The sequence below is a fragment of the Culex pipiens genome, chromosome 2 (assembly GCF_016801865.2).
Source record: "Culex pipiens pallens isolate TS chromosome 2, TS_CPP_V2, whole genome shotgun sequence".
In the NCBI taxonomy this organism is placed as follows: domain Eukaryota; kingdom Metazoa; phylum Arthropoda; class Insecta; order Diptera; family Culicidae; genus Culex; species Culex pipiens.
In genome coordinates this window covers 163,967,774-163,991,480 of record NC_068938.1, presented here as the reverse complement: position 1 = coordinate 163,991,480, position 23,707 = coordinate 163,967,774, and the positions used below count along the sequence as shown (strand labels likewise).

Genomic DNA, 23,707 nt, shown 5'->3' with positions numbered 1-23,707 from the left:
GGAACATCTTTTTCACTACTACACTTTCAAGTGTAACGTCACACGTCGAAAAATGATCTGTCACATTTTGTAGATGGGCAATGTGTGTAAACAAAGTGAAATAAATATTTTTAAGTGGTGCTGACAAGGAAATTCACAAAAAATCATCAGCAGATTGATTTTCTTGGAGAATTTCGGGAGCGATTTTCTTTAGCGTGTTTCGCCTCCTCTCTCTTTCGCAGGTGAAGAAAGTTCGACAGCAAAAATGATTTTTTGCGATTATTCCATCCCTGCCCCCTATTATCGGCGCTTGTACTGAGTTTTTTTTTGACGTTATTTATTTTTGGGGTGTTTTCGGTTAATTAAATAACTGCCAGAATAAATTTTCCTGTTTATTTCCCCTAATATCCATGTGTTTCATACATTTTTTAGCATATTAGTGTCAACTAAAGAACTATCCTTTAAAAAAAAGTCCAAGGTATCATCTGTGAACATTGAGGGTTGCACCAAACATTCCATTAATTTCAATTTTCCAATCAAGTTTTCTTCAATTTTAAAATTTATTATTGCTTCAAACTTATTCTTCTTTATTCACTGGAATTTAGTTTTTACACAAATTCGTTTCATTTCCTCCATCTATTTTTCCTTTTTCTTCATCTTTTTTTTTGTTTGACTTAAGTATCACAGTACTAAACTAGTGCGGCGCGCGTTACAGCTTGGCCCGCAGCTGGGCCTCTTTTTGGTTCTGCCCGAAGCCACCGATCTCGAGCGGCCGCAGATGGGCAAACAGCAGCTCAACGTACTCGGCGGTGTGCTTCTGGAAGTGGCCCACGTGCGGCGAACGGTCCCAGCAATGGAAGGTACACTGTCAAATGTGAAGAAGCGTTGAGTTGGCTGTTTGGGGATTTAGTTTTGTGATGGAGGTTACCTTGACACCACTGCTCTCCCAGCTGTCCCGGACGCGCCCGTTGGCCAGCTCTGTGCCCACGGGATCCGTTTTGGACACCAGGAACAACGCCGGACATCTCAGCAAGTTCGTGTGGAACATCTGGCTGGACCGGATGTAGTGCGACGTCGCAGGCTCGTGAAATGCTTTCATGTGGTAGCTGGAAAAAGAGGTTGAAGTTATAGTCTACTTCAAGGATCTCCAGCTATTGCGCGATACTTACAGCATGTATTTGCGCAGTGCACCCTGCAGCGTGGGATTCTTTGGAAACAGCGCCCTCGGGACTCCCTCCGGGATCTCCGTAATGTCGGCCGCACTGTCCCACACCTGGCCCTTGACGCGATCCAGGATGATCTGGTGGTTGGGGAGATCTCGCGCAATCCGCACCAAACACTCGCCCCACAGATACCCTCCCACGGAGAACCCGTGGAAGATGAGCCCGTTCTTGAACTCGTTGTTCTTCAGTAGTTTCACGATTTCGGCCGCCACCAGCTGGCTACCCTTCATGGGCCACAGCAGCTGCCACGGCGTCAGGTTGGCCACGATCACCTCGAAGCCCTGGTCCGTGTACAGCTTGGCGTACTTGGCCAGATGCTTCTGTTTGGCGTTCAACCAGGCGAACATCAGCACCGTCGGCTTGTCGAATCCGACCTTCATTCTGGAAAGGGAGAACGCAACGTTAGTCTCATTCTTCAACTCAAGAGAAGACGTGGAAAATTACTGAAAAGTGTTCGGGTCCTTTTCGACATTCCGCCGCTCCTTGTTGAACATCTGCAGGTTGCGCGAGATTTCCTGGATCGTGATCCCGCGGCTCGGGATCGTCATGTTGATCTGAAAGTTGAAAGAAAGGTTTTTTTATAATGTTCCTCAAATAAAATATTTAATGATGATGACATGAAAAATCATGCAGTAAGTAGTGAAAAAGCCAAACGAAAGAGTACGGTTATATTATTACTACAAAATTTTGGTGATAACGTTAACATTAGTGATAATAACCCACAACAATTATACATATTTTATCTATAACTAAAGCCCAACAGACCCGTCATATCTATCTAGGAAATCGATAAGCGACAGTAGATTTGGATTTAAATAAGAACTTATTTATAGAAATTTGCATTGTCATTGGGGAGACAGATAAAAAAAAGTAATTTCGAAAAGTAACAGGGACGAATACATTTTACTTAACTAAAGGGAAATTTCTTTTGATAAATTGGCTACACACTTCCAGTTACGTTGTGGCTAACAAAAAATTACTTTACGCATTTCCTCTACAGATTGTTTGAAATAGTCTAATCTACCGGCTGCATCTCTAATAACTTTTATAAAGAACATTTTTTGTCTTAAAAACTGCTCGTAGAATCATCATAATTTGGGGGTCCAAAACAAAAAAGGCATTCTTAATTGATTTAGAAAAGAAGTTGGGTTGGATATGATGTTTAGTAGCAACCTAATACTTATCTAAACTTTACTTTGCACTCAATTGTCAAAATATTATTAACATTTTGGTGTAGATATAAAACTGGGTTTTCGTTGAAATTTCGTACCAATCCGGAATTACATCGTCATATAACATATCGCGAGTTGAAAAAAAAATACCATTGAGGCCCTTTAATTTTGGCCTTTCGAGAAATTTGTGTTTAAAAATTGCATTTCTTTAGATTAAAACCCTTCTAAAATGAGTTTCTAAAAATGAAAATGTTTATTTTCTAGACCTCTACCATTGCTCTTAATATCAGCTTCCTTTCTGTATTGCTCTGATGGTATTGACAAAATGAGTCGCTGAAGGAGTAGAGTGCGAAATAAAATCTGGAGCAACATTTGAAAAGGGCGCAAAAGCATTTTGACAGCAAATTTCAAACTAACAGGTTACTATTTAACAAAACTTGCAGTGTTAAAAAGTAGCTGGGAAGGCCAGCTATTCGAGTTTTGTGTAAAAATATCTGTTGGCTCGGAATTCGCAAAATAGTTACAGCTGTCAACAGGCTTATCTACCCTTTTCTCAGCTATCACTTGTTGGCTTCCAGTTTAAAAAAAAAAAACATCATGCCATCTTCCAGGTTCATCTTCAATATTGACTATTGATTTCAAAATATTTTAAATTTCTCAAGAGGAATACTGTCTAATATCCGCTCGTATTATCACAGCTTGGTTTGAAGATAAAAAAAAGGTGAGCAAATAAAAAAAAATAAAAAAATGCAGCTCCAACAGCTTCAATCTTCATCTGTTAGGCTATTTTATTCGAAATTTTCTGAACCTTTCAAAAAATATTTTCAAGCATTGAGAATCATAAAAACTATTTAAAAATCGAAAAACGGGAATTTTTCAGTTGAAATTAAACATTAAGTGGCTATATCTTGAAAACGGTGAACATCTGTGAAGTTCTTTTCGATTGAAAATTTAATTTTACATTAAACATTTTAGTCAAGATTTTTAAATTAAAATAACTTTTTTAAATTTTTTTGTTGCGGTTTTTTGCCCCCTTAAGGAGTTACATACATGTAAATTGGCAAAAATGTCAGAGATTTGTATGAACACACACTTACATTTTTTGTAAATCTGTTTTCAGTGGATTAACAAAGCAAATTTGGAGACATTTGGTTGTATCATTGCCGAGATATAGCTATTTGAAGTAAGCAGTTTCAAAAAACGGGTGCCACGATATCTCAACACTGCTCGACCAAATCGGCTCAAAATTTTGGTGAAGACTGGCCAAACTGGTTCCGCGTGAATGACGAAGGCCGATTTAAAAAAAGTTTATTTAAAAAAAGTTAAAAATATTTTCATGTTTTTCATATTAAAAATCGTCAGTTTTTGATTTTTGTATTTTTTTAAAAGCAAAATTTTAAAATCGGGCTTCGTCATACACACGGAATATGTCTTGAGAGTCTTCATCCCAAATTTCAGCGTATTCGGTCCATACCATCTCGTGATATCGTGGCTCCCGTAAATCAACTCTGTGTTTCGAGAAAAACGCTCACAAAGTTTGACAGTTCGCTTTGCGCATGGCAAAATTCAAACTTAAATCGTCTGTTACTCACTTGAATCATGAAATATCTTCATGGAACTTTCAGGAGTGATTTGAAATCATCTTTTTAGTGGAATTTACGATTTTGCCTTAATATGAAATTTTGAGATTTTCTACATGTATGTAACCCCTTAAACAAAACAAAAGATTTCAAAAATAAAAAATAATAAAATTTAGGAAATTTAATTTGTGAAAAAAGTTAATTAAAAAACAGATTTTTGAAATTGAACGTACCATTTTTGTAAGGACAGCTGCCAACATTGTATGGAGCCTTGTATGAGTGCACCAACGACATAAACTGGCTGCTTTAGTCATAGTAAAGGACCCCACAGAGTTTGAACCAAATCATAAAATATAATCAATTTCCGGTTGTGGTGGAGAATTTCCATAATATCTTAAGGACTAGTGCATAAACCACGTTGCCTCCAAATTGTAAATATATATTTTTTTTTGCGAATTTAGCGTATTTACTAAATTTTTTAAAAAATTGAAATGTTTCTTTTGAATTTTCTAGTTACAGCCAAAAAACTGAAAAACGAATTGTCGATGTTTGATGAAATCACACATAAATCAAATCGTTTGAAAATTAGTAAAATCTCACTCCTCTACACACTATAAGGCGACAATAATGACATGTTTTGACTGATTGAAAAAAAATCGTTTTCAATATCTTCAATGACAGCTGCATAAACAATGAAATATGTTTATCAGACATTGTATTTTAGTTTTACAACAAAAAAATTACCATCACTGGGAAAAATCGTGCGCATAGGGCGAATTGGGACAGCTGTTTAAGCTTTGTTACTGAACAATATTTGGATATCTGCTGTCTTGATTCGCTCCAGTTGACGGTGGAAAATTCGCCATTTTTAACTCCATTGCATCGTCACGATGTAATTAATGTTGCAAATGGAGAATTTCCCAAGACTGTCATAACATTTATGATTTTTAATGGTTTGATTATCATACGAGACATTGAAGTCTCAGAAAGTAATGGTATAAAAGGTCAAAATGCTCAAGAAAGTTGTAGCAATTTAAAACTGTACTTTGAAAACATCAATCATGGCAGACGCCCAAGCAAATCAGCGTTTCCAATTCTTAATGATAACCCAATGGTTCTTTATCCTTACACTGTGCCAGTTTGTAACCAGCTGAAGTTCATCTTTCATTACCCATCGCACTACATGCAGAAAACAAACAAAGCAATTTCAAGCCCCTCTGCCTGGTCACGGCGTGTTTTCTGGGCAACCTTAAGGAGAAAAAATAGTCATCGCTACTGTCAAATGTGTCTTATAGGAAATTTTCTCAGCTTTCCAATGCTTCTAAGAGCGAAATGTTTCAGCGGGAAATTTCTGAGATATCTATTTTTAAAGTTTTTTGTCCTAAATTCCTGTATTATTTATTGTAAACTTTATAATAACTATTCTGGAAATTTGTCAAATGATGTTTTTCATGTGTCATTTACTCATCAAAATGTGCAAAATAAGACAAGAAACAACTTTGGAGAAGGTTGCAAATCGCTAAACATTTTTAAAATTAAGTTTAACCGAGTTTTAGAATATATGGGATTTATTCAAAAATTAAAATCATAAAACCTTCTTAAAAATATTATTTACAAGAATTAAAAGATAACCACACAATTTTTGTGTATAAATATCACGTGTCTGCTCTTATTGAGCTGATACAATCGATTTTTTGCAGGTTTGAGATTGTTATGTTTATTTATGGTTTTTTTATGAATAAATATGATACTCCTTAAAGCATACTTGAACCGGGAACATGAATCCAAAAGATGATTTAAAATCGAAAATGAACTTCCATTTACTGTTGCAAGGTTCAAAAGTCATATTCTCATGTGTATGAAATAACGAAAAAAAAAAAGTTTTACTGTTGAAAACGCTGATTCCTTGATCATTTCATACAAAATAAAAATTATAAAAACCATTTAATACTCATGAAAAGTTTTTCTCCTGAAGCTCGCCACAGTAATTTTTAATTCAATTTTGAGTATATAACATGTTTTGTATCCATGCAATTGATTGATGTTTGGTTAAGGAAATATGATATTTTTTTTCATAAAAATCTAGTGATATCCTAACAAAACTCAAACCTGCAACAAAAAAATCGGTTTTAGCAGCTTAATTCAAGCTAAATCCGAGCAGAAACGTGATATCGTACACAAACATTATGTTATTATCTTTTGAATATTGTAAAAAATATTTTTTAATACGGTTTTATGATTTTCATTTCTGAAGAAATCTCATATATTCAAAAACTCGGTTAAACTTAATTTTGAAAATATTTAGCGATTTGCAACTTTCTCCAAAGTTGTTTCTTGCCTTATTTTGCACATTTTGATGAGTAAATGACACATGAAAAACATCATTTGACAAGTTTCCAGAATAGTTATTTCAAAGTTTACAATAAATAATACAGGAATTTAGAACAAAAAACATAAAAAAATAGACATTTCGCTCTTAGAAGCATTGGAAAGCTGAGAAAATTTCCTATAAGACACATTTTACAGTCATGATGACTATTTTTGCTTGAAATGTTTGTTCTAGAAAACACGCCGTGTGGTACATTCACCACAGTTGATTCGTTCATTTAATAATAATGCAATTCCAAGGGTATTCAGCGAAGAACTGCACCAATTGAACCAGATAGTAAGTGCGTATAGCTTGGACCAACATATGATTCAGTAGAAGACTTAAACTAGCAAACTAGCCTCGCTCTCTAAGCCATGAAACGATGCATCGAAGACGCATAACACGAATCCGTACAAAGTACACCACCAGGTTCCCTCTGAAGCGTAATCGCGTCGACTGTTCATACACTTTGGTATGGCATGAAGCATACATACAGAAAAGGCCCCGTTGCATTGGATCTTTGCACCCACGGTTATTGTACTAGATAGAAAGCTGTATTAGAAGCCCCCAAACGCACTGTAGTGTTCATCACCGATTTCCACAATTTTTTTTTCAAGCATTATTTTAGCACTCGTTAGCCCTAATTCGGTCACACAACTCTTTTGTCACGAAAAGTTCTTCTCTTACATGCTGGTTGGACACCGGCCCGACCCCGGACAGAATCTGGTTCCGCAGCGCGTACGGGTTCTGGTGGGGGGTGGCCAGCGCGCTGAACCGGGCCACCGAGCCGACCTGCTGGTCCAGCGACGTCAGCGCGAGCATCCGGAGTCCGGTCGAGGACGCGGACTGCGCCGCCAGCCGTACGGACAGGAACGCCATTTTTTCACACTTTTTTTTGTTATTAACTTCTTGATTGACGATCAATTATTTAGCAGCAGTGCACACTGACTTCCTACTTGAGGAGAGGGATTTTCAATTGGAGCTAGTTGATTCGCCACGACTGGACGCAAATGAAGAGTACAGTGCCAGTGCCAGCGCCAGGAACGACGGCAGCAAATGCAGAAAGAAAAAGTAAGATATGATGAACGAAACGAAAAGACAGAGGAAAAAATGAATGAACTGAGAGAGTACAAAGGTTCACATCGGACGAGGTTGGTGGCACACCGACATTGAAACAGAGGGTTGTATACGGTGTAAAAACGCGGAACACGTGGGTGTGTTGGTAGCTAGGGTGACCCAGAGATTATTTAATTCATCCCTTATTTTGGAAACAAATTCTCATAGTTTAAGTTTTTGATTTATGTCTCAAATTATAATAAATTAGCAGTTTATTTAAAAAGTGGCAAATTGATGATTATCCGTACTTTTATCCAAAAAAGGCTCTGCTGAGTTGGATATATTCGAAGGGTTCTGAAAAATCATGCTTTGCAACGAGTTGAATACAACTTTTTTTGAAATTCCGAAAAAACACCATTTGAATTGTATTTTTTTTAGCGAAACGTTTGTTTCCCTGCTTGAATGTTATTTGTCATCACTTTCGAAGTTTTACTTTTCAGCGCTCAGGTGAGTGCTATAACGAAATTTTCAGCACTGCTATTTTTGGTTATGATAAGTAGTCCATTTCGTCCTTATAAAATTACAGGTAAAATATTTTCAAAACGGAATTGCCAAAAAAAATCCAACTGTATTTGACATCTTTTAGGTAAATTTGAACAAAATTGTTAACTAAGATAAAATTTATAACCGTTAAATATGTGCTGACATTAAATCCAAAATATTTTATTGGCGATTTTTAAGTTTAAAAGTCAAATTTGAAGGTGAACCCACGATTTTTTTTCGTTCAATTTTTTTTGTGAAAATAGCTTAAGATGTTCATCACTTATTGAAACTGTTTTTTTGAAAAGTGCTCTAAACTTCAAAATTTTCAAAAACCGAAAATCGGGAATCGATTCTCCAGACAATTTTACATTAAAGTCTCCATGTTGACCACTGTCTTAACCCTAGTAACATTTTAGGTTTTAAGTAGGCCATAAAAGCCTATTTAGGCCGTATGCGGGTTTTCAGACTGCCTGTGTGGATCAATCGGACCGCGCACTGGACTCACAATCCAGGGGTCGCCGGTTCGAATCCCGAGGCGGACGCAAAAAAATTCTAAGTGTAAATACAGTTATTCGGTGCTCTCTCCCCGTGCCATAGCTTCACACTTAGGAGACCCGGGAGGCGGAGTCTTGTCGCAAAAAGAAGGATACACGCCTGTGGATCCGTTGACGAAACCGCAAGGTTTAAGAGGGCCACATTTTAAGGTGTTACGTCGATTCCGTTCCGCGGGTTTTCAGAACCATGATAAAACCTTTAAGTTTAAAAATGTTACTAGGGAAGTCCAATCCTTGCAAAGTTACAGCGGTTTTAAATAAATAAATAAATGCTGAAAAACCAGGTTTTTTAATGGTTTTTGACAATTTCTATATGACATACTTGATTTTTCGGTCTCGTAAATATTTTTACCGGAAAAACTCGTACAATTTCCCATAAGGTATTCTTTGACTGCATTTCAATTGAAAGTATATGGGCTCACAGATATAAACTAATTGCATTACTCATAACTGAAAACCGATTTTTTTTTTTCAGTGTAGTTCAGTGGCTGGTAGTAACCTGGATAGTAAATTAGCTTAAATCATAAAAAACGAGTTATTTCAAAAAGTGGTCAAAGACAATCTGGGAAATTGGACGAGCTTTCCGGTAAAAATATTTACGAGGCTGAAAAATCAAGTCTGTTATATAGACATTGTCAAAAACCAATCAAAAACCAATTTTTTCAACATTTTTATTTTTAAAACCGCTGTAACTACACAAGGATTGGACTTAGGACAGTAGACAATATGGAGGCTTTTATGTAAAATTGTCTAGAGAATCGATTCCCGTATATGGTTTTTGAAAATTTTGACGTTCAGAGCACTTTTCAAATAAACAGTTTCAATAGATGATTTTTGTATTTTTTTATGAGAGTTGCTCCATCATGCATTTTTCGTGAGTCTTTTTGAAACATTGAACGAAAAAAATCGTGGGCTCACCTTCAAATTTGACTTTTAAACTTAAAAATCGAAAAATCTCATAAAAGTGGCGTGTGTTTTTGTTTCAGAGTATTTTTTCAGAAAGCCCCTCAAATTTCCTACAAGTTTGTCATTGACCACTTTTTGATACGATACAACGGTTTCGAGATACAGAAATACTTAAATTCCGAATTATTTTTTTTTAAACACTTACGCCCTCCTTAAATGTAATGATCGAGTGAAACTGTCTCCATATACACAAAAATGGCTTACATAAGCGTAGGATAACATGTCTACAAAGTTTCATTGAAACTGGAGAGGGTCCGGTACACCCGATTCCCTATTTGGCATGGAATTGCTCATAAGAAAAGAATAACAGCAGTATGAATAAAAATACAATTTCTATTTATATTTTGCTTCATAATCCATTGTTAACATTAGTTTTTTTCCTTACAATTTTGTTGACGCTAATAACACAAAAGTAACAAAAACATTTTTTTAAACGTCTTAATATATTCAAGAATAATTGTGTGTAAACAGGGTTCTAAATATTCAATATCTAACAACTAACACAATGAAAAACTGTTGAATTTTTGAAGGTTGAAAATGTTATGGTTGAATAATACCTCTTTTTTGTCATTTTACTTGAATGTTTTTTAAAACAGTGAAATTAAGCAGAAACTGATGCAAATATTACAAATTCCTTTCATTTTTATATCTTTGATGCACCAGTTTTCCATATTTTTTTATGAAATTTCTTATTCTACATGAGTTTGAACTTAGTTATATTGTGTCGTCATTTTTCGAAATGCGACTTTTTCCAATTTTTTCCTTATTTATTGTCACCTTACTAAATGAGAATGGGCACTTCCCGTAGTCTTCTAATAACGATTAATTTGTTTTATTTTTTTATTTGGATGAAACTATTTGTTTACTATTTCTTTGATCAATGAACTCATTTTTGATTGTATCATTAGATTGTCAATAAAGTAAAGTTATGGATATTGCTTAGAAAACCTTAAAAACTAAACTAAAAATAGATTATCCATAAACTAAAAATAGATTATCCATATCCATTTCATACAACAATCAGGATTGCGCAAACAAACCGTTTTTGAAAAATCTATTTTTAATATTGGGACATTGTTTTTAGATGTGAAATTTAGTATGCAACTAAAAATAACATTACATAAAACATATATAGATTTTTTTTAAAGGTCCCATAACCTATTGTGTTTTATATGTTTATAGGAACTATTTAAAAGGCCCTTGATATAATGTTCGATTGCTGAGCAGTGCTAAGCACTCTCAGTGTAAGCACTCTCGGAAGACACAGGCTGTAAAATAATTTACAGACATTGTTTTTTTTTGTTATTCGTTCATATTATTTTTCACAGTTTTTACTTTGAAACAAAACTGGCGATTTAAGTTTTTTTTTCAATTTGTGATCAAAAAGTTAAAAATGTTTTGACTTGCGACAGTCTAAACTTGCTATGCTGGATAAAAAATAAACTATTTCTGGTGTTTTTGTTTTTTTTTTGAAAATGTCCAATAAACAGATTTTTTAATTAATTCATTTAGGTTCATTTTAAACATCAAATCATTCAATCCATCAAGTGACGAATGACCTCTCTAGGTTGAAGTCGCGTCAATAAAATAAACAACAACATTCAATCCATCAAGAATACTTCAGTGGGGGTTACTATGGGTCGAAAAATGATACACCTTTCGTAATTTCTTGGTAACAAAAACAATTAAAAAAAACGTACCTCAAATTTAGACAGATGCTGAAATGACAGGATTTGTTCTTGGAACGAGATTTTTTCAGCTAAGTCATCTTTAGATGTTCCCTACACAACCCTCTTAACATAATTAAATTTTAATGAGAAGAACCTGAGAAATGGTAAAATCCGTGAAAATCACTTTGACAAAATCTCACCCCCAGACCCAATGTGACCCCCACTGACGGTATACTTAGTTAATTATTTAAAAATCTGTAAATGAATATACTTTTTTGCTAGAGAAAAAAGTGTAAAGAAAAATAAAGAAGGTCTCACAACACTGTGTTAAGTTATGAGCACTTATGCAATGTAGTACTGATAAGTTTTGTAAAACATTTTCGATATGCCCCAGAATTTGCTAAGCTGGCCCTTATCTTGTATTATGGAAGGTTTCAAAATGTTTGTAGTATGATTTACAATAAAGTACTTTTTCACTTTGTCACCCTACTACAAAAAAGTCCACCAACACCACCCAGTTAATCCGGTATTCGACTGTGTACACTAGAGTGCACTTCATGGCGAACAACTCCCTCCGTGTGGCAGCTCCCTTCGATGTGAACCTCGATTCTCCAATGTCTAGAACCAGCGGCACTTGGAAGTAGTGGATTAGTCTACTAAACACAGCTACACTGATGTGTCCGTACATTTTCCCAACTAAATCCTCTCTTCCAAACACCGCGCCCGGATTACTTTCTTACGCAAAAGTGTATTCGTGTGTTGGGCCTAGGCCAGAATTAGGAAGTGATCTTTTGCTGCTGAACTTTGAACACTTTCTTTCGGTACAGAGAGCAAAAGTGGTCACACCACTATTCCATCACTATGCACATGCACCGCCTCAAAACACTTTTCTTCCACGTTTTCCGGGTGAGAAAATCGATTTTCCGCGAGTACGAAACACGCACGAAGAAACGAACCACGTACGTACAACAATGCGAATCCGACGACACGGGCTCGACAAACTAGTCGCAAAGCTGGCTGCGAATCCACTCAATTCGAAGGTCTTGAATGAACTGCTGATGTTGGACGGGAATCGACGGATACTGCCTAGCTATCTGCACAGTCGGGAGGCTTGTTTGTGCGTGTTTGTGGAATGTTAAGGGAACGTGCAGTGATGCTAGTGAGAATGTTATTGAATTTAATAATTGAAAAATATTGTATTTTTTTCAGTTTAAACAAATTAAATTCATTGGAAAAACTATTTTTATAAACTCCAGAGTGGTGTGTATTGAAATAGAGTGATATTATTTGATGAAACTATCGAAACAGCTATAAATGAATATTTGTAACAACATGTCATCTGATTATTATTTTTATAAAATTTATAATGTCATACCTGAGCAGTTCTCTAGGATTTCGGTCATTCGATTTTTTTTGTATTTTTTAATCCGACTGAAACTTTTTTGGTGCCTTCGGTATGCCCAAAGAAGCCATTTTGCATCATTAGTTTGTCCATATAATTTTCCATACAAATTCGGTAGCTGTCCATACAAAAATGATGTATGAAAATTCAAAAATCTGTATCTTTTGAAGGAATTTTTTGATCGATTTGGTGTCTTCGGCAAAGTTGTAGGTATGGATACGGACTACACTGGAAAAAAATAATACACGGTAAAAAAAATTTGGTGATTTTTTTATTTAACTTTTTATCACTAAAACTTGATTTACAAAAAAACACTATTTTTAATTTTTTTTATTTTTTGATATGTTTTAGAAGGCATAAAATGCCAACTTTTCAGAAATTTCCAGGTTGTGCAAAAAATCACTGACCGAGTTATGAATTTTTTAATCAATACTGATTTTTTCAAAAAATCGAAATTTTGGTCGTAAAAATTTTTCAACTTCATTTTTCGATGTAAAATCAAATTTGCAATCAAAAAGTACTTTACTGAAATTTTGATAAAGTGCACCGTTTTCAAGTTATAGCCATATTTAAGTGACTTTTTTGAAAATAGTCGCAGTTTTTCATTTTTTTAAATTAGTGCACATGTTTGCCCAGTTTTGAAAAAAATATTTTTGAAAAGCTGAGAAAATTCTCTATATTTTGCTTATTTGGACTTTGTTGATACGACCTTTAGTTGCTGAGATATTGCAATGCAAAGGTTTAAAAACAGGAAAATTGATGTTTTCTAAGTTTCACCCAAACAACCCACCATTTTCTATCGTCAATATCTCAGCAACTAATGGTCCGATTTTCAATGTTAATATATGAAACATTTGTGAAATTTTCCGATCTCTTCGAAAAAAATATTTTTGGAATTTTCAAATCAAGACTAACATTTCACAAAGGCCAAACATTCAATATTACGCCCTTTTAAAATGTTTGTCTTGATTTGAAAATTCCAAAAATATTTTTTTCGAAAAGATCGGAAAATTTCACAATTGTTTCATATATTAACATTGAAAATCGGACCATTAGTTGCTGAGATATTGACGATAGAAAATGGTGGGTTGTTTGGGTGAAACTTAGAAAACATCAATTTTCCTGTTTTTAAACCTTTGCATTGCAATATCTCAGCAACTAAAGGTCGTATCAACATAGTCCGAATAAGCAAAATATAGAGAATTTTCTCAGCTTTTCAAAAATATTTTTTTCAAAACTGGGCAAACATGTGCACTAATTTAAAAAAATGAAAAACTGCGACTATTTTCAAAAAAGTCACTTAAATATGGCTATAACTTGAAAACGGTGCACTTTATCAAAATTTTAGTAAAGTACTTTTTGATTGCAAATTTGATTTTACATCGAAAAATGAAGTTGAAAAATTTTTACGACCAAAATTTCGATTTTTTGAAAAAATCAGTATTGATTAAAAAATTCATAACTCGGTCAGTGATTTTTTGCACAACCTGGAAATTTCTGAAAAGTTGGCATTTTATGTCTTCTAAAACATATCAAAAAATAAAAAAAATTAAAAATAGTGTTTTTTTGTAAATCAAGTTTTAGTGATAAAAAGTTAAATAAAAAAATCACCAAATTTTTTTTTACCGTGTATTATTTTTTCCAGTGTAGTCCGTATCCATACCTACAACTTTGCCGAAGACACCAAATCGATCAAAAAATTCCTTCAAAAGATACAGATTTTTGAATTTTCATACATCATTTTTGTATGGACAGCTGCCGAATTTGTATGGAAAATTATATGGACAAACTAATGATGCAAAATGGCTTCTTTGGGCATACCGAAGGCACCAAAAAAGTTTCAGCCGGATTAAAAAATACAAAAATTAAAATTGAAGAAAAAAGACCGATTTCGTAGAGAATTGCTCACCTTCTGATGCATTTTTTTTGTTCTAATTTTTATAAGGGAATCAAATAGAAAGAAATTATTAGCTCTATAATGTTATCCTTTTTATTCTTTTTAATTCTTATTTATTTTTAAGAATTCGCAAGTTTGAGGTATTTTGACGGACACTTTTAATTATGTTGTGTTTATTCGTGGCTGTCAAAGTAAAACCCAAACGGCTTTTGTAACATTTAAAACAAAATAAATGAGATGTATGATCACATTGATTTAAACATACTCAGTAGTCATGGTAAACTGCACAGAAACTAAACAGAAAGTTTAATTCCGTGTCGTACTATAGTCAATAATAAATTACATTCACTAAGATTTGGTGGAGATCACTAAAACACGTTTTGCTCCTAAAACTTGAATTGATATTATAGTCGTTATATGTACAGTGAGTCAAATATTTGTCCGTACCCCCCCGTACGGAAAATGTTTGTGATATAAAAGTACATAAAATTCGACTAAAGTGCCATGTTTTATACATCAATCGACGCGGCAGAATGTCCTCTTTAAGACACTGTCATTGTATTTGCAAAAAACTTTTTCTTAAAAAATACAAAAATAGTTTACTGAAAAAAGTAAAATAAAGAGGTCAAATAATTGTCCGTACCCCTAATAAAAGTACAAAATCTGATCGATTTAAGTGAATTTATTTATGAAATGTTGTTTCTGTGTCAAATACTAGTACCTCTAGCCAGTTTGTGACAACTTTGAACTTCTGATAACTTTGTTTAGTTAGTTTATATTAAGAATTGGTTTAAATTTAGTTTTTTAAAGTAAAACTTATCAAAACATAAGTTTATAAACAACTATTTTTATAAAATTGCTATTTTATGTTGTAAGAGTCTCTATTTAACAAGTTTTAACAATATTTGTTCGAAATATACATTGTTTTCATCTTTTTTATTGACATTTTTCGACCAAAAATACTGTTTCGGAACAATACCGTTAAACAATCCGGATTGTCCCGGAACCGGTTTAACCCCTCGGAGGGAAATTTTGTGGTGGTCAGATAGAGGACAAAAAAACCCACCTCTTGCAATTTAAAGCATCCAATTTCGTCCACTACAGCCCGATTACGAGTCCCTAGTCTGAAATTTGAAATTTTCAAATTCCCCAAGCAAAACATTCTGTCCCAGGACGGTACAAAAATTCTCAGTACGGAAAGTGAAAATTTCAAATTTCAGACTAGGGACTCGTAATCGGGCTGTAGTGGACGAAATTGGATGCTTTAAATTGCAAGAGGTGGGTTTTTTTGTCCTCTATCTGACCACCACAAAATTTCCCTCCGAGGGGTTAAACCGGTTCCGGGACAATCCGGATTGTTTAACGGTATTGTTCCGAAACAGTATTTTTGGTCGAAAAATGTCAATAAAAAAGATGAAAACAATGTATATTTCGAACAAATATTGTTAAAACTTGTTAAATAGAGACTCTTACAACATAAAATAGCAATTTTATAAAAATAGTTGTTTATAAACTTATGTTTTGATAAGTTTTACTTTAAAAAACTAAATTTAAACCAATTCTTAATATAAACTAACTAAACAAAGTTATCAGAAGTTCAAAGTTGTCACAAACTGGCTAGAGGTACTAGTATTTGACACAGAAACAACATTTCATAAATAAATTCACTTAAATCGATCAGATTTTGTACTTTTACAAGGGGTACGGACAATTATTTGACCTCTTTTTTTGACTTTTTTCAGTAAACTATTTTTGTATTTTTTAAGAAAAAGTTTTTTGCAAATCCAATGACAGTGTCTTAAAGAGGACATTCTGCCGCGTCGATTGATGTACAAAACATGGCACTTTAGTCGAATTTTATGTACTTTTATATCACAAACATTTTCCGTACGGGGGGGTACGGACAAATATTTGACTCACTGTACTACACTCAACCCCCGGTGGTTGGTCACTTTTTCGTTTGACACTTTTTTAGTTTGTACCCCGTTGGTTGGTCAAAGTCAAACTAAAAAGTGACGAACTGTCACTTTTTACACGGCGCTCACGCACACTATCAAAACACACGTTTAGTAGTGTGTGTGAACTCCGTGTAAAAGGGGTGTCAAACTAAAACGTGACCCCGTTCGTTTGACAACAGTTGGTGTCAAACCATCGGGGTTTGAGTGTATACTGTTTTTTTTGCTCATTTTTCTGAGCCCAGCCCATAAAATTGAACTCAAATAGGCTTTCACGGCGATTTTGTTTGGGCAATCTTTTGGGGAAAAATAAGGATTTTTTTTTAACTTTCTAATTCAAAAAAAGAGAAATGATTTTCAAAATTTTTTGAGACATCCCTTTAAAAATTTTGTGATTAAAGATATCACATAAGGCCATTGCAAGTTTATAACCGGCTCCGTGGCTTAATGGTTACGGCTTCTGTCTCACAAACAGAAGGTTCAGGGATCAAATCCCGGTCGGTACCTTTGAAATTTGGAATCATGAATTTGAACTTTGAATATGAACAAAAACGAAAAATGAATCAGGTGGGATTCGATCTCACACCTTTGGATTTGGGTGGTCTGGGACGCTAAGCAGTCGGCCATCAGAAGGTTTACACTCTAGTAGTGAATTGATCCGTAGTGTTGAAATATGCTATCTTCTCATATTAAATACGCGCTGATCCCTGATTTGCCTGAGGGGATTGGAAGTCTAAATATAGATCGAGTTTCCTTCAGATGCTTGCTTCTATGTTAAGGCGGGGCCAAACAATGCCCAGCGACCTCGGAATTGGGCCGCAAGGAGCTCTGTCATTCTGAAACGGGTCGTTGGAAGCAGCGCGAGGGCTATCACCACCTAATACCCGGGACTGAGATAAGTTGTATCAGCACTCGGCATATACAAAGTCTGGTACAAACTATACTTTCCCATAATTTCGCTACCGGTTAGCGGGTATTGGATTGGACCACACACACACACACACATAAGGCCATTGCAAGTTTTATTTAAAGTTTTTGTACTGCCATTTACTGCCCATGATCGCATAAATGTCCCATATGCTAAAACAGCAAGCTGAGAAAAACGCATTTCAAGGTTGTCCCTCACATAAGGCTACGTGTTAAGTTTTCACGAAAAAACTGGATTTCCTCCTGATTTCAAGAACAAAGTTCTGGATGTTATAGGCTTTTCGGAAAGAGCATATTCTGGAGTTTTTTTTGAAAAGGTCCTATAAACCAAATTTTTATTTTTTGCTTTTTGGGTGTTTTTGAATATCCCTGACTCAAGGCGGTTCTAAAAACACCCAAAAAGCAAAAATTGAAAATTTGGTTTATAGGTCCTTTTCAAAAAAAACTCCAGATATGATTTTGAACCAAACTGCATCAATAACAATATTGAAAATGCATATGGGACATTTATGGGCTCAGGTGCAGTTTATGCCGTTGCAAATAATGTTTGAAGTTTATGTCCCTCGACTCTGACCAAAGTCATAAACATATACTTTGAAAAATATTTGCAACGGCCTTATTACTTAAATTGAAATTTTTCATTGAAAAAAAATTTAATACATTAAATAACGCTCGTGGGGGCCTCGTGGCGCGGTGGTTAGCGGCTTCGGCTGCCGATCCCTCATTTGCTATGGGGCGCGGGTTCGATTCCCGCCTTATCCTCCTGGCCTTCTATCGGATGGGAAAGTAAAATATCGGTCCATTAACGTAAAAGAGGTTTTGGGTAAGGCTACCAACTCTTGCTGAGCAAAAATCCGTACACTTTGCCGATATGACACCATGGTGTAAAAAACTGTCAATGAATTATTTAGATAAATTAGATTTAATATATTTGAGAATTAAAAATATAAAACTGTGTCGTTTTTACAGCAAAATGCTATCAGAGTGCTTATGACGTGCACGTTTAAAAGTGTTCATAAAATAAACCGTGATTTGAATCAAATCGTTATGTTCTTAATTTTTTTTTGTTAAATTTAAAAAAAAATAAACGTTATAACGTTTAAAAGTTTACGAAATGTCAAGTTTGCTTATCGTTCTTAGTGTTTTCACGAACAATTTTCCAGAGTTTTTTTTATTGAAAAGGTCTTAAAACATGTAAAACACAACAGTTTATAGGTCCTTTAAAAAAACTCTAGATTTGTTAATCCAAATGTTTTCACAAGTTTTAGAAAGCCTTTGGAAATGGATAAATATATTTAGTAAGGAATTTCTAAAAGAACAATTCAAGAGTTTTTTTTAATCTAGTTTGAATTGAGGAAACCCCAGAAAACTCCCCTTTTTAAATCAAACTCACATAAAAATAGAAATTTTTAGTTAACAAAAGCTTCGACCAAATCAAAAAAGCAATTCAATGATTAAAAAGTTGTCAAAATTCCGTACAAATCCGTATTATGCGTGAAACTCCCTACAAAAATTCTGGCCTGTTAAAAATCCGCGAAGAGGTTCGAAAATCCGTATGGTAAGAAAAAAATCCGTACAGTTGGTAGCCTTAGTTTTGGGTGACCTTTGAACGCCTAGAAAGTAGTAGAAACTTGCAACAGAGACCACAAAAGACCCCGGGGTCGTTAAAGTGGATTGCTTTGCTTTTATTGTATAACGCTTATTTATTTTATTATTTATGCATTTTGAATCAAGTAGATCATCCTAGAAGGTTTAGGATCCTTTTACAAATTTTGGTAAAAAAAACGATAAAATTTAAAGAAATAAATATTTTTAGAAATTGATTGTTGTTTCGCATTTTTATTATATAAGATTAACTTTAATGATGTATAAATAATTTTGTGATACTTTTTTTCTCTAAATTTAAAAAATTGACTTGAAATTGGTTGAAATTTTTAACAAGTTTGCAAGTTATAATTTAATTTATTTCGATCTAACTGAAAACATACATGGAAAATTCAATCATGCCAAAAATGATTTTCAACGCATCAAATTGCATTTATTTTCTAAATTTTATGTCGCCACAGTTCCCCCTTCCTCCATCGTAAAACCAATGAGCAGAAATACTATTTTTTCCAAAAAACAGAATTTTAATGAGTTAGACGTGCAATCAACTGAAATTTTAGCAAGTTTATTAAGTCCAACAATATTTTAATTTTTTTTTAAATTTCTATGTAAACTCTTACAAAAAAATATTGTTTCATCAAAACTTCGAACCCTTTTTTCGTAGTAATGCTGAAACCATGTCAAGTAATTTAAATTTTTCATCTTCTGCCCCCTCCCTTCCTCTGGAATTCTGCAATAAAATGCAATATTGACCTTAAACGACATCATTGCCCTTTTTATCTGTTAAGCTTTTCATGTTCTAAATAAATTTGTTATACATTCCCTCGTTTATTTTTTACATTTTTTCATTTACATTCTGACGATCGTTTAGTTTGACTGGAATTTGTTTTTCACTAATTTTTAAAAACTTTTGAAATGTTTTGTGAGAGTTTTGTGATTCCTGATTCTTGAATGTTTCAAAAGCACTTAAAGTTTTTAATTATCATAATTTCATCTTTTATAACTTCCAACCAACAATATCATCATTTTTTTTATTTGTGAATAGCGAAAGCAATGAATATCTCTCTTCCAATGTTTACGTTCGGCTTTGCATGCCTAAATTGATTTGAAATTTCCACTTACTTACCACGTTAGCAATAAATGCATTAACAAACTCAACAAGTGTGATTCTTGAAGGGTGGAACTTGTCTTATCTTGGTTCTTTCAATCCCGGCTGGTAGCGATAACGACCAACATCGACTTAAACATTTTAAACTAGTGGATTCAGTGGTTTAATACGCTCTCTTTGCCAGACGATGACGAAGCAGTTTTTTCGACAATAGCTATCCCTTGATCGTTCAGTGTGATTATTTGGACTTTAAATTTTGAAGTTTAAAGGTTTTATCCTAAATTTGAAATGTTTTATTTGTGAAAATGTATGTCGATATAAACTATTTCAGTTATTCAATTTCAAAAATAATCTTTTCAATTTTAACTACGCCACCGCCTTAGTCGCCCTCTTTGTCTTTCTAGGCATCCCATATTTTACTCGCTGCTAAATTCTCCTCGGAAGATCGCCATGTCGCACCGCGTATACTCCCGGCGCGCCGGTTTATTTCTAATGCGCTTATTCCACGTCACGTCACCTTGGAAATGAATTGTGACACAATTTGCATACGGGACAGATAGGGCAACGAACTTTTATTGGGATAAATTTTATTATCGAATTATTTATGTTTGAATTTTTAGATGCGTTTGATTGATATTTGGCTTTACCAGTGTAATTTGAACTTTTTTTCAAACTAAAAAAAAAGTCCCAAATCAGTAGCCCTATCCTTAAACGCTTGTTAAAGGGTGCCGTAAGCGAATTTCACTGCAAAAAGTGCGATTACGCACCTCTTTCCAACTATTACGGTACGCTGCACTAGTCTATCTCTTTATTTAACTTCTTATGTTTTTTTGAGAGTTAAGATTACTGTGGAAGAAATAAAATTTATTTTCTCGTAAACGTGACGTCAACCGTGGTCGCCCTCAAGTTGACGCAGTTGTAATATTGTCCAATAAAAATGCAATTGGTTTGTGCCAACCGCACGTCAACTTTGACCAAAGGGAATTTGTTTGACATGTTATTTATTGCACGAGTTGGGATTTTTTTTCTCTCTACTAGTTATGACTGGAAAAATTATATAATGTTACATAAAGACTGAGGACTTTGAGAGGGGGATTTTCGGCTAAATTACTGCTCCACGGTTATAATTATCAAAAGGGTAGCTTATCGTTCGATTTATTCACAATCAGTTTTACATATACACACACACACGGTACAGAAAAAAATCTAGGGAGTCTAATCTCTGTTTCGGCTAATTTCACGCCAAATTTCGTGTTGCATGGTGGAGGAGGTAATGTTTTTTTTTATCACAGGGTGTGGATCGACACAGTACAGACAAAAAGACTTTGAAATGTTGTTTTGTTGATTTTACATGCAGACACGATCAGAGAAAAAAGTTACGTTTATTTTATTAAATACACTTTGTTTCATTAAAAGTTAACTCCCAAAAAACGAATAATCAAAATGGGTTTAGTCGCCTTTGAAATATATCAATAATTTGACAAAAATAATGATTAAACCTTTTTTGAGAACGAAAAGGTAAAGGATGAAAAGTGTAGCATGGGTTTTCTGTCTGTCAGAAAATCTATATTCATGTTATGGATTTTTGAATATTTACATATTATTTTTGTATTACCAGCTCGAAAAAAAATATCGAAAGTTGTATAGAAATACTGCATTCAAGTAATAAAAAATGCGAAAATGTAGAAAAAATAAATCTTGCGGTGAATCCAAATTCAACTAAAATTCAACCTTAAATAGGAAGTTATTTTTAAAAAATCCAATATTTATTTTTAGTTTTTGCTTTTTGCGTGTTTTTGAATACCCTTGACTCAAAGCTGTTTCAAAAACACTCAAATTGAAAAAAAAAATGTTTATTGGACCTTTTCCAAAAAAATCTCCAGAATTGATGATACATGGGTTTAAAAAGATATCTTTATCTCGTCTGTCGTTTTACTCAAACTTGAGTTGAAAATTAATTACTCGTTTGAGCAACAGATTGCGCTAACATCCACCATGGTTCTAAACAATCAATCCAAATTCCACATCCATTTGTCTGTGATGCTTACAGCTTCGCCTTTGGCGCCGTGTAACCTGCAATGTCCAGCGAGCCGAGGTGGTTCAGCACCTGCTCGATGTACTCGTCCCGGTGCCGGTGGAAGTGTCCCACGTGCGGCGACCGGTCCCAGCACTTGATGGTGGTCTTTACGCCCACCGAGTCCCAGGTGGCCATCAGGCGCCGATTAGCGGCTTCCGTCCCAACAGGGTCGGTTTTGGAGACTAGCAGCAGCGCGGGACAACGAGCTGGCTCGTAAAAATACAGCCGGTTACACTTTTCATAATACTGGGTGGCTTCCTCGTGGAACAGCTTCAAGTGGTAGCTGATTGAGAAGGTAGGGAGATTATAAGATCATCAACTTGTATTAAGATAAGCGGTTTGCTTACGTGATGTAACTTCGCAGGGCACCTTGCAGGGTTGGGTTCTTTGGTAGCACGGCGTGCGGTACTCCAACCGGGATCTCCGTAATGTCTGCCGCACTGTCCCAGATCTGACCCTTGATCTTGTCCAGCGTAGCCTTGCCGTCTTCATCCTGGTCCAACCTCACAAGACACTCTCCCCACAAATACCCTCCGACGGAGAATCCGTGCAGAACAACGCCCCGCTCGAGTGTGTTGTTCTTCAGGAACTTTACTATATCCGCAGCCACAGCTTGCGATCCGTACACCGGCCACATCAACTGCCACGGCGTAATATGCGCCACCAACACTTCAAAGCCCTGTTCCTGGTAGAATTCGGCAAACTTGCGCAAATGCTTCTCCGAAGCCTGCAGCCAGCACAGCAGCAGAACCAAAGGCTTCTCCAGCGGTTCACTCAACCGTAACGTCTTCGCATCCTTGTCCCACTTCCTGCTCGATCCGCTGTAAAAGTGCAGATTCTTCGTCAAGCTGTGTATCCGAATCGGACCACAACCGCCCGGCTTCGTACTAGCACTCCTCGAACTCATTCTGATTGCCTGAAACACAAAGCCACAAATTGCAATAACTCAATCAATCAACTCTCGCCCAACCACTCGTACCCGTGGTTGATGATCAGCCGAGCAGCAGATGCCCCGAATGACCTGATTGTGGTCCGCTTGGGCCGTTGTTGCAGCCAGCCAGCCGTATCCGACGGTACTGAGCTGGTTAAACCTGGAAGTTCGGAGATTACAGCAGGGATGGTGCTTCAAGCCTCGCGAAACTAGCCGATAGGACAGGTGCAGCATATCTGAAGAGGTTCAAAAGGAACTTATCAACACGGAGCAACTGCTGAAGTACTACTTGCACTATGGACTATGTTTGCGCGAATAACTGATTGGTTTTTATGATGAGGGGCAACTGTGGTTGGATTTCTCTCTGAACTGAACGCGCGCACGCTGGTTGAGTGGAGGAATTGCCGGCTGTATTTGAAGATGTGTGAGTGCAAGTATGAGTGTGATGGTGAAACAGCTGGTTGCAACCCTATGGACTTTATGAGGTGATAAATCTTATCGATTTTTTTTTGGACGCAAAGATTGTGGGATCCCAACCCCGAAGTTACACGTGCTTGCAATTGATAATTATGAATGCACTTTTTGGTAGAGGAATTAATTTGAAGCGCGTCCTTTATAAATAGACATGGATGATATTACTCACCCTCCCCAAAATGCTGCTCGAGGTGTTTGGTCACTGTCACTGACTGATGTC

General features: G+C 35.3%; 2 protein-coding genes across 6 annotated transcripts; both read right to left on the bottom strand.

Moving 5' to 3' along the window:
* Positions 1–358: 358 nt before the first annotated feature.
* On the bottom strand, positions 359–20,172 carry LOC120418435 (uncharacterized). 5 transcript variants are annotated; one of them, XM_039580840.2, is made up of 6 exons: positions 11,852–12,172; positions 7,010–7,322; positions 1,647–1,756; positions 1,149–1,583; positions 908–1,085; positions 359–844 (listed from the first exon to the last, which is right to left on the bottom strand). In XM_039580840.2, exons 2-6 carry the CDS (start codon positions 7,199–7,201, stop codon positions 689–691), a joined length of 1,071 nt encoding a protein of 356 aa, XP_039436774.1. In that variant the 5' UTR covers positions 7,202–7,322; positions 11,852–12,172; the 3' UTR covers positions 359–688. The 5 variants fall into 5 exon arrangements, with proteins under 5 accessions (XP_039436774.1, XP_052563545.1, XP_052563546.1 ...); XM_052707585.1 differs by having other exon boundaries at positions 7,010–7,277; XM_052707586.1 differs by having other exon boundaries at positions 7,010–7,274.
* A 1,877-nt stretch (positions 20,173–22,049) lies between these two features.
* Positions 22,050–23,530, bottom strand: LOC120418436 (uncharacterized). Its single transcript, XM_039580844.2, has 3 exons — positions 23,062–23,530; positions 22,430–22,998; positions 22,050–22,365 (listed from the first exon to the last, which is right to left on the bottom strand). The coding sequence occupies exons 1-3, from the start codon at positions 23,245–23,247 to the stop codon at positions 22,050–22,052; spliced, it is 1,071 nt and encodes a 356-aa protein (XP_039436778.1). The 5' UTR covers positions 23,248–23,530.
* Positions 23,531–23,707: the final 177 nt, after the last annotated feature.

What these genes read in the sequence shown, in the direction of transcription:
- LOC120418435 (XM_039580840.2), bottom strand. Translation starts at nt 7,201, where the DNA reads ATGGCGTTCCTGTCCGTACGGCTGGCGGCGCAGTCCGCGTCCTCGACC. An exon ending in AAGGACCCGAACACTTTTCA is followed by an intron (nt 1,584 to 1,646) that starts GTAATTTTCCAC and finishes CTCCCTTTCCAG; the next exon opens with AATGAAGGTCGGATTCGACA. An exon ending in GGGAGAGCAGTGGTGTCAAG is followed by an intron (nt 845 to 907) that starts GTAACCTCCATC and finishes CACATTTGACAG; the next exon opens with TGTACCTTCCATTGCTGGGA.
- LOC120418436 (XM_039580844.2), bottom strand. Translation starts at nt 23,247, where the DNA reads ATGCTGCACCTGTCCTATCGGCTAGTTTCGCGAGGCTTGAAGCACCAT. An exon ending in CGGCTGATCATCAACCACGG is followed by an intron (nt 22,999 to 23,061) that starts GTACGAGTGGTT and finishes TTTGTGTTTCAG; the next exon opens with GCAATCAGAATGAGTTCGAG. An exon ending in GCCCTGCGAAGTTACATCAC is followed by an intron (nt 22,366 to 22,429) that starts GTAAGCAAACCG and finishes CTTCTCAATCAG; the next exon opens with CTACCACTTGAAGCTGTTCC.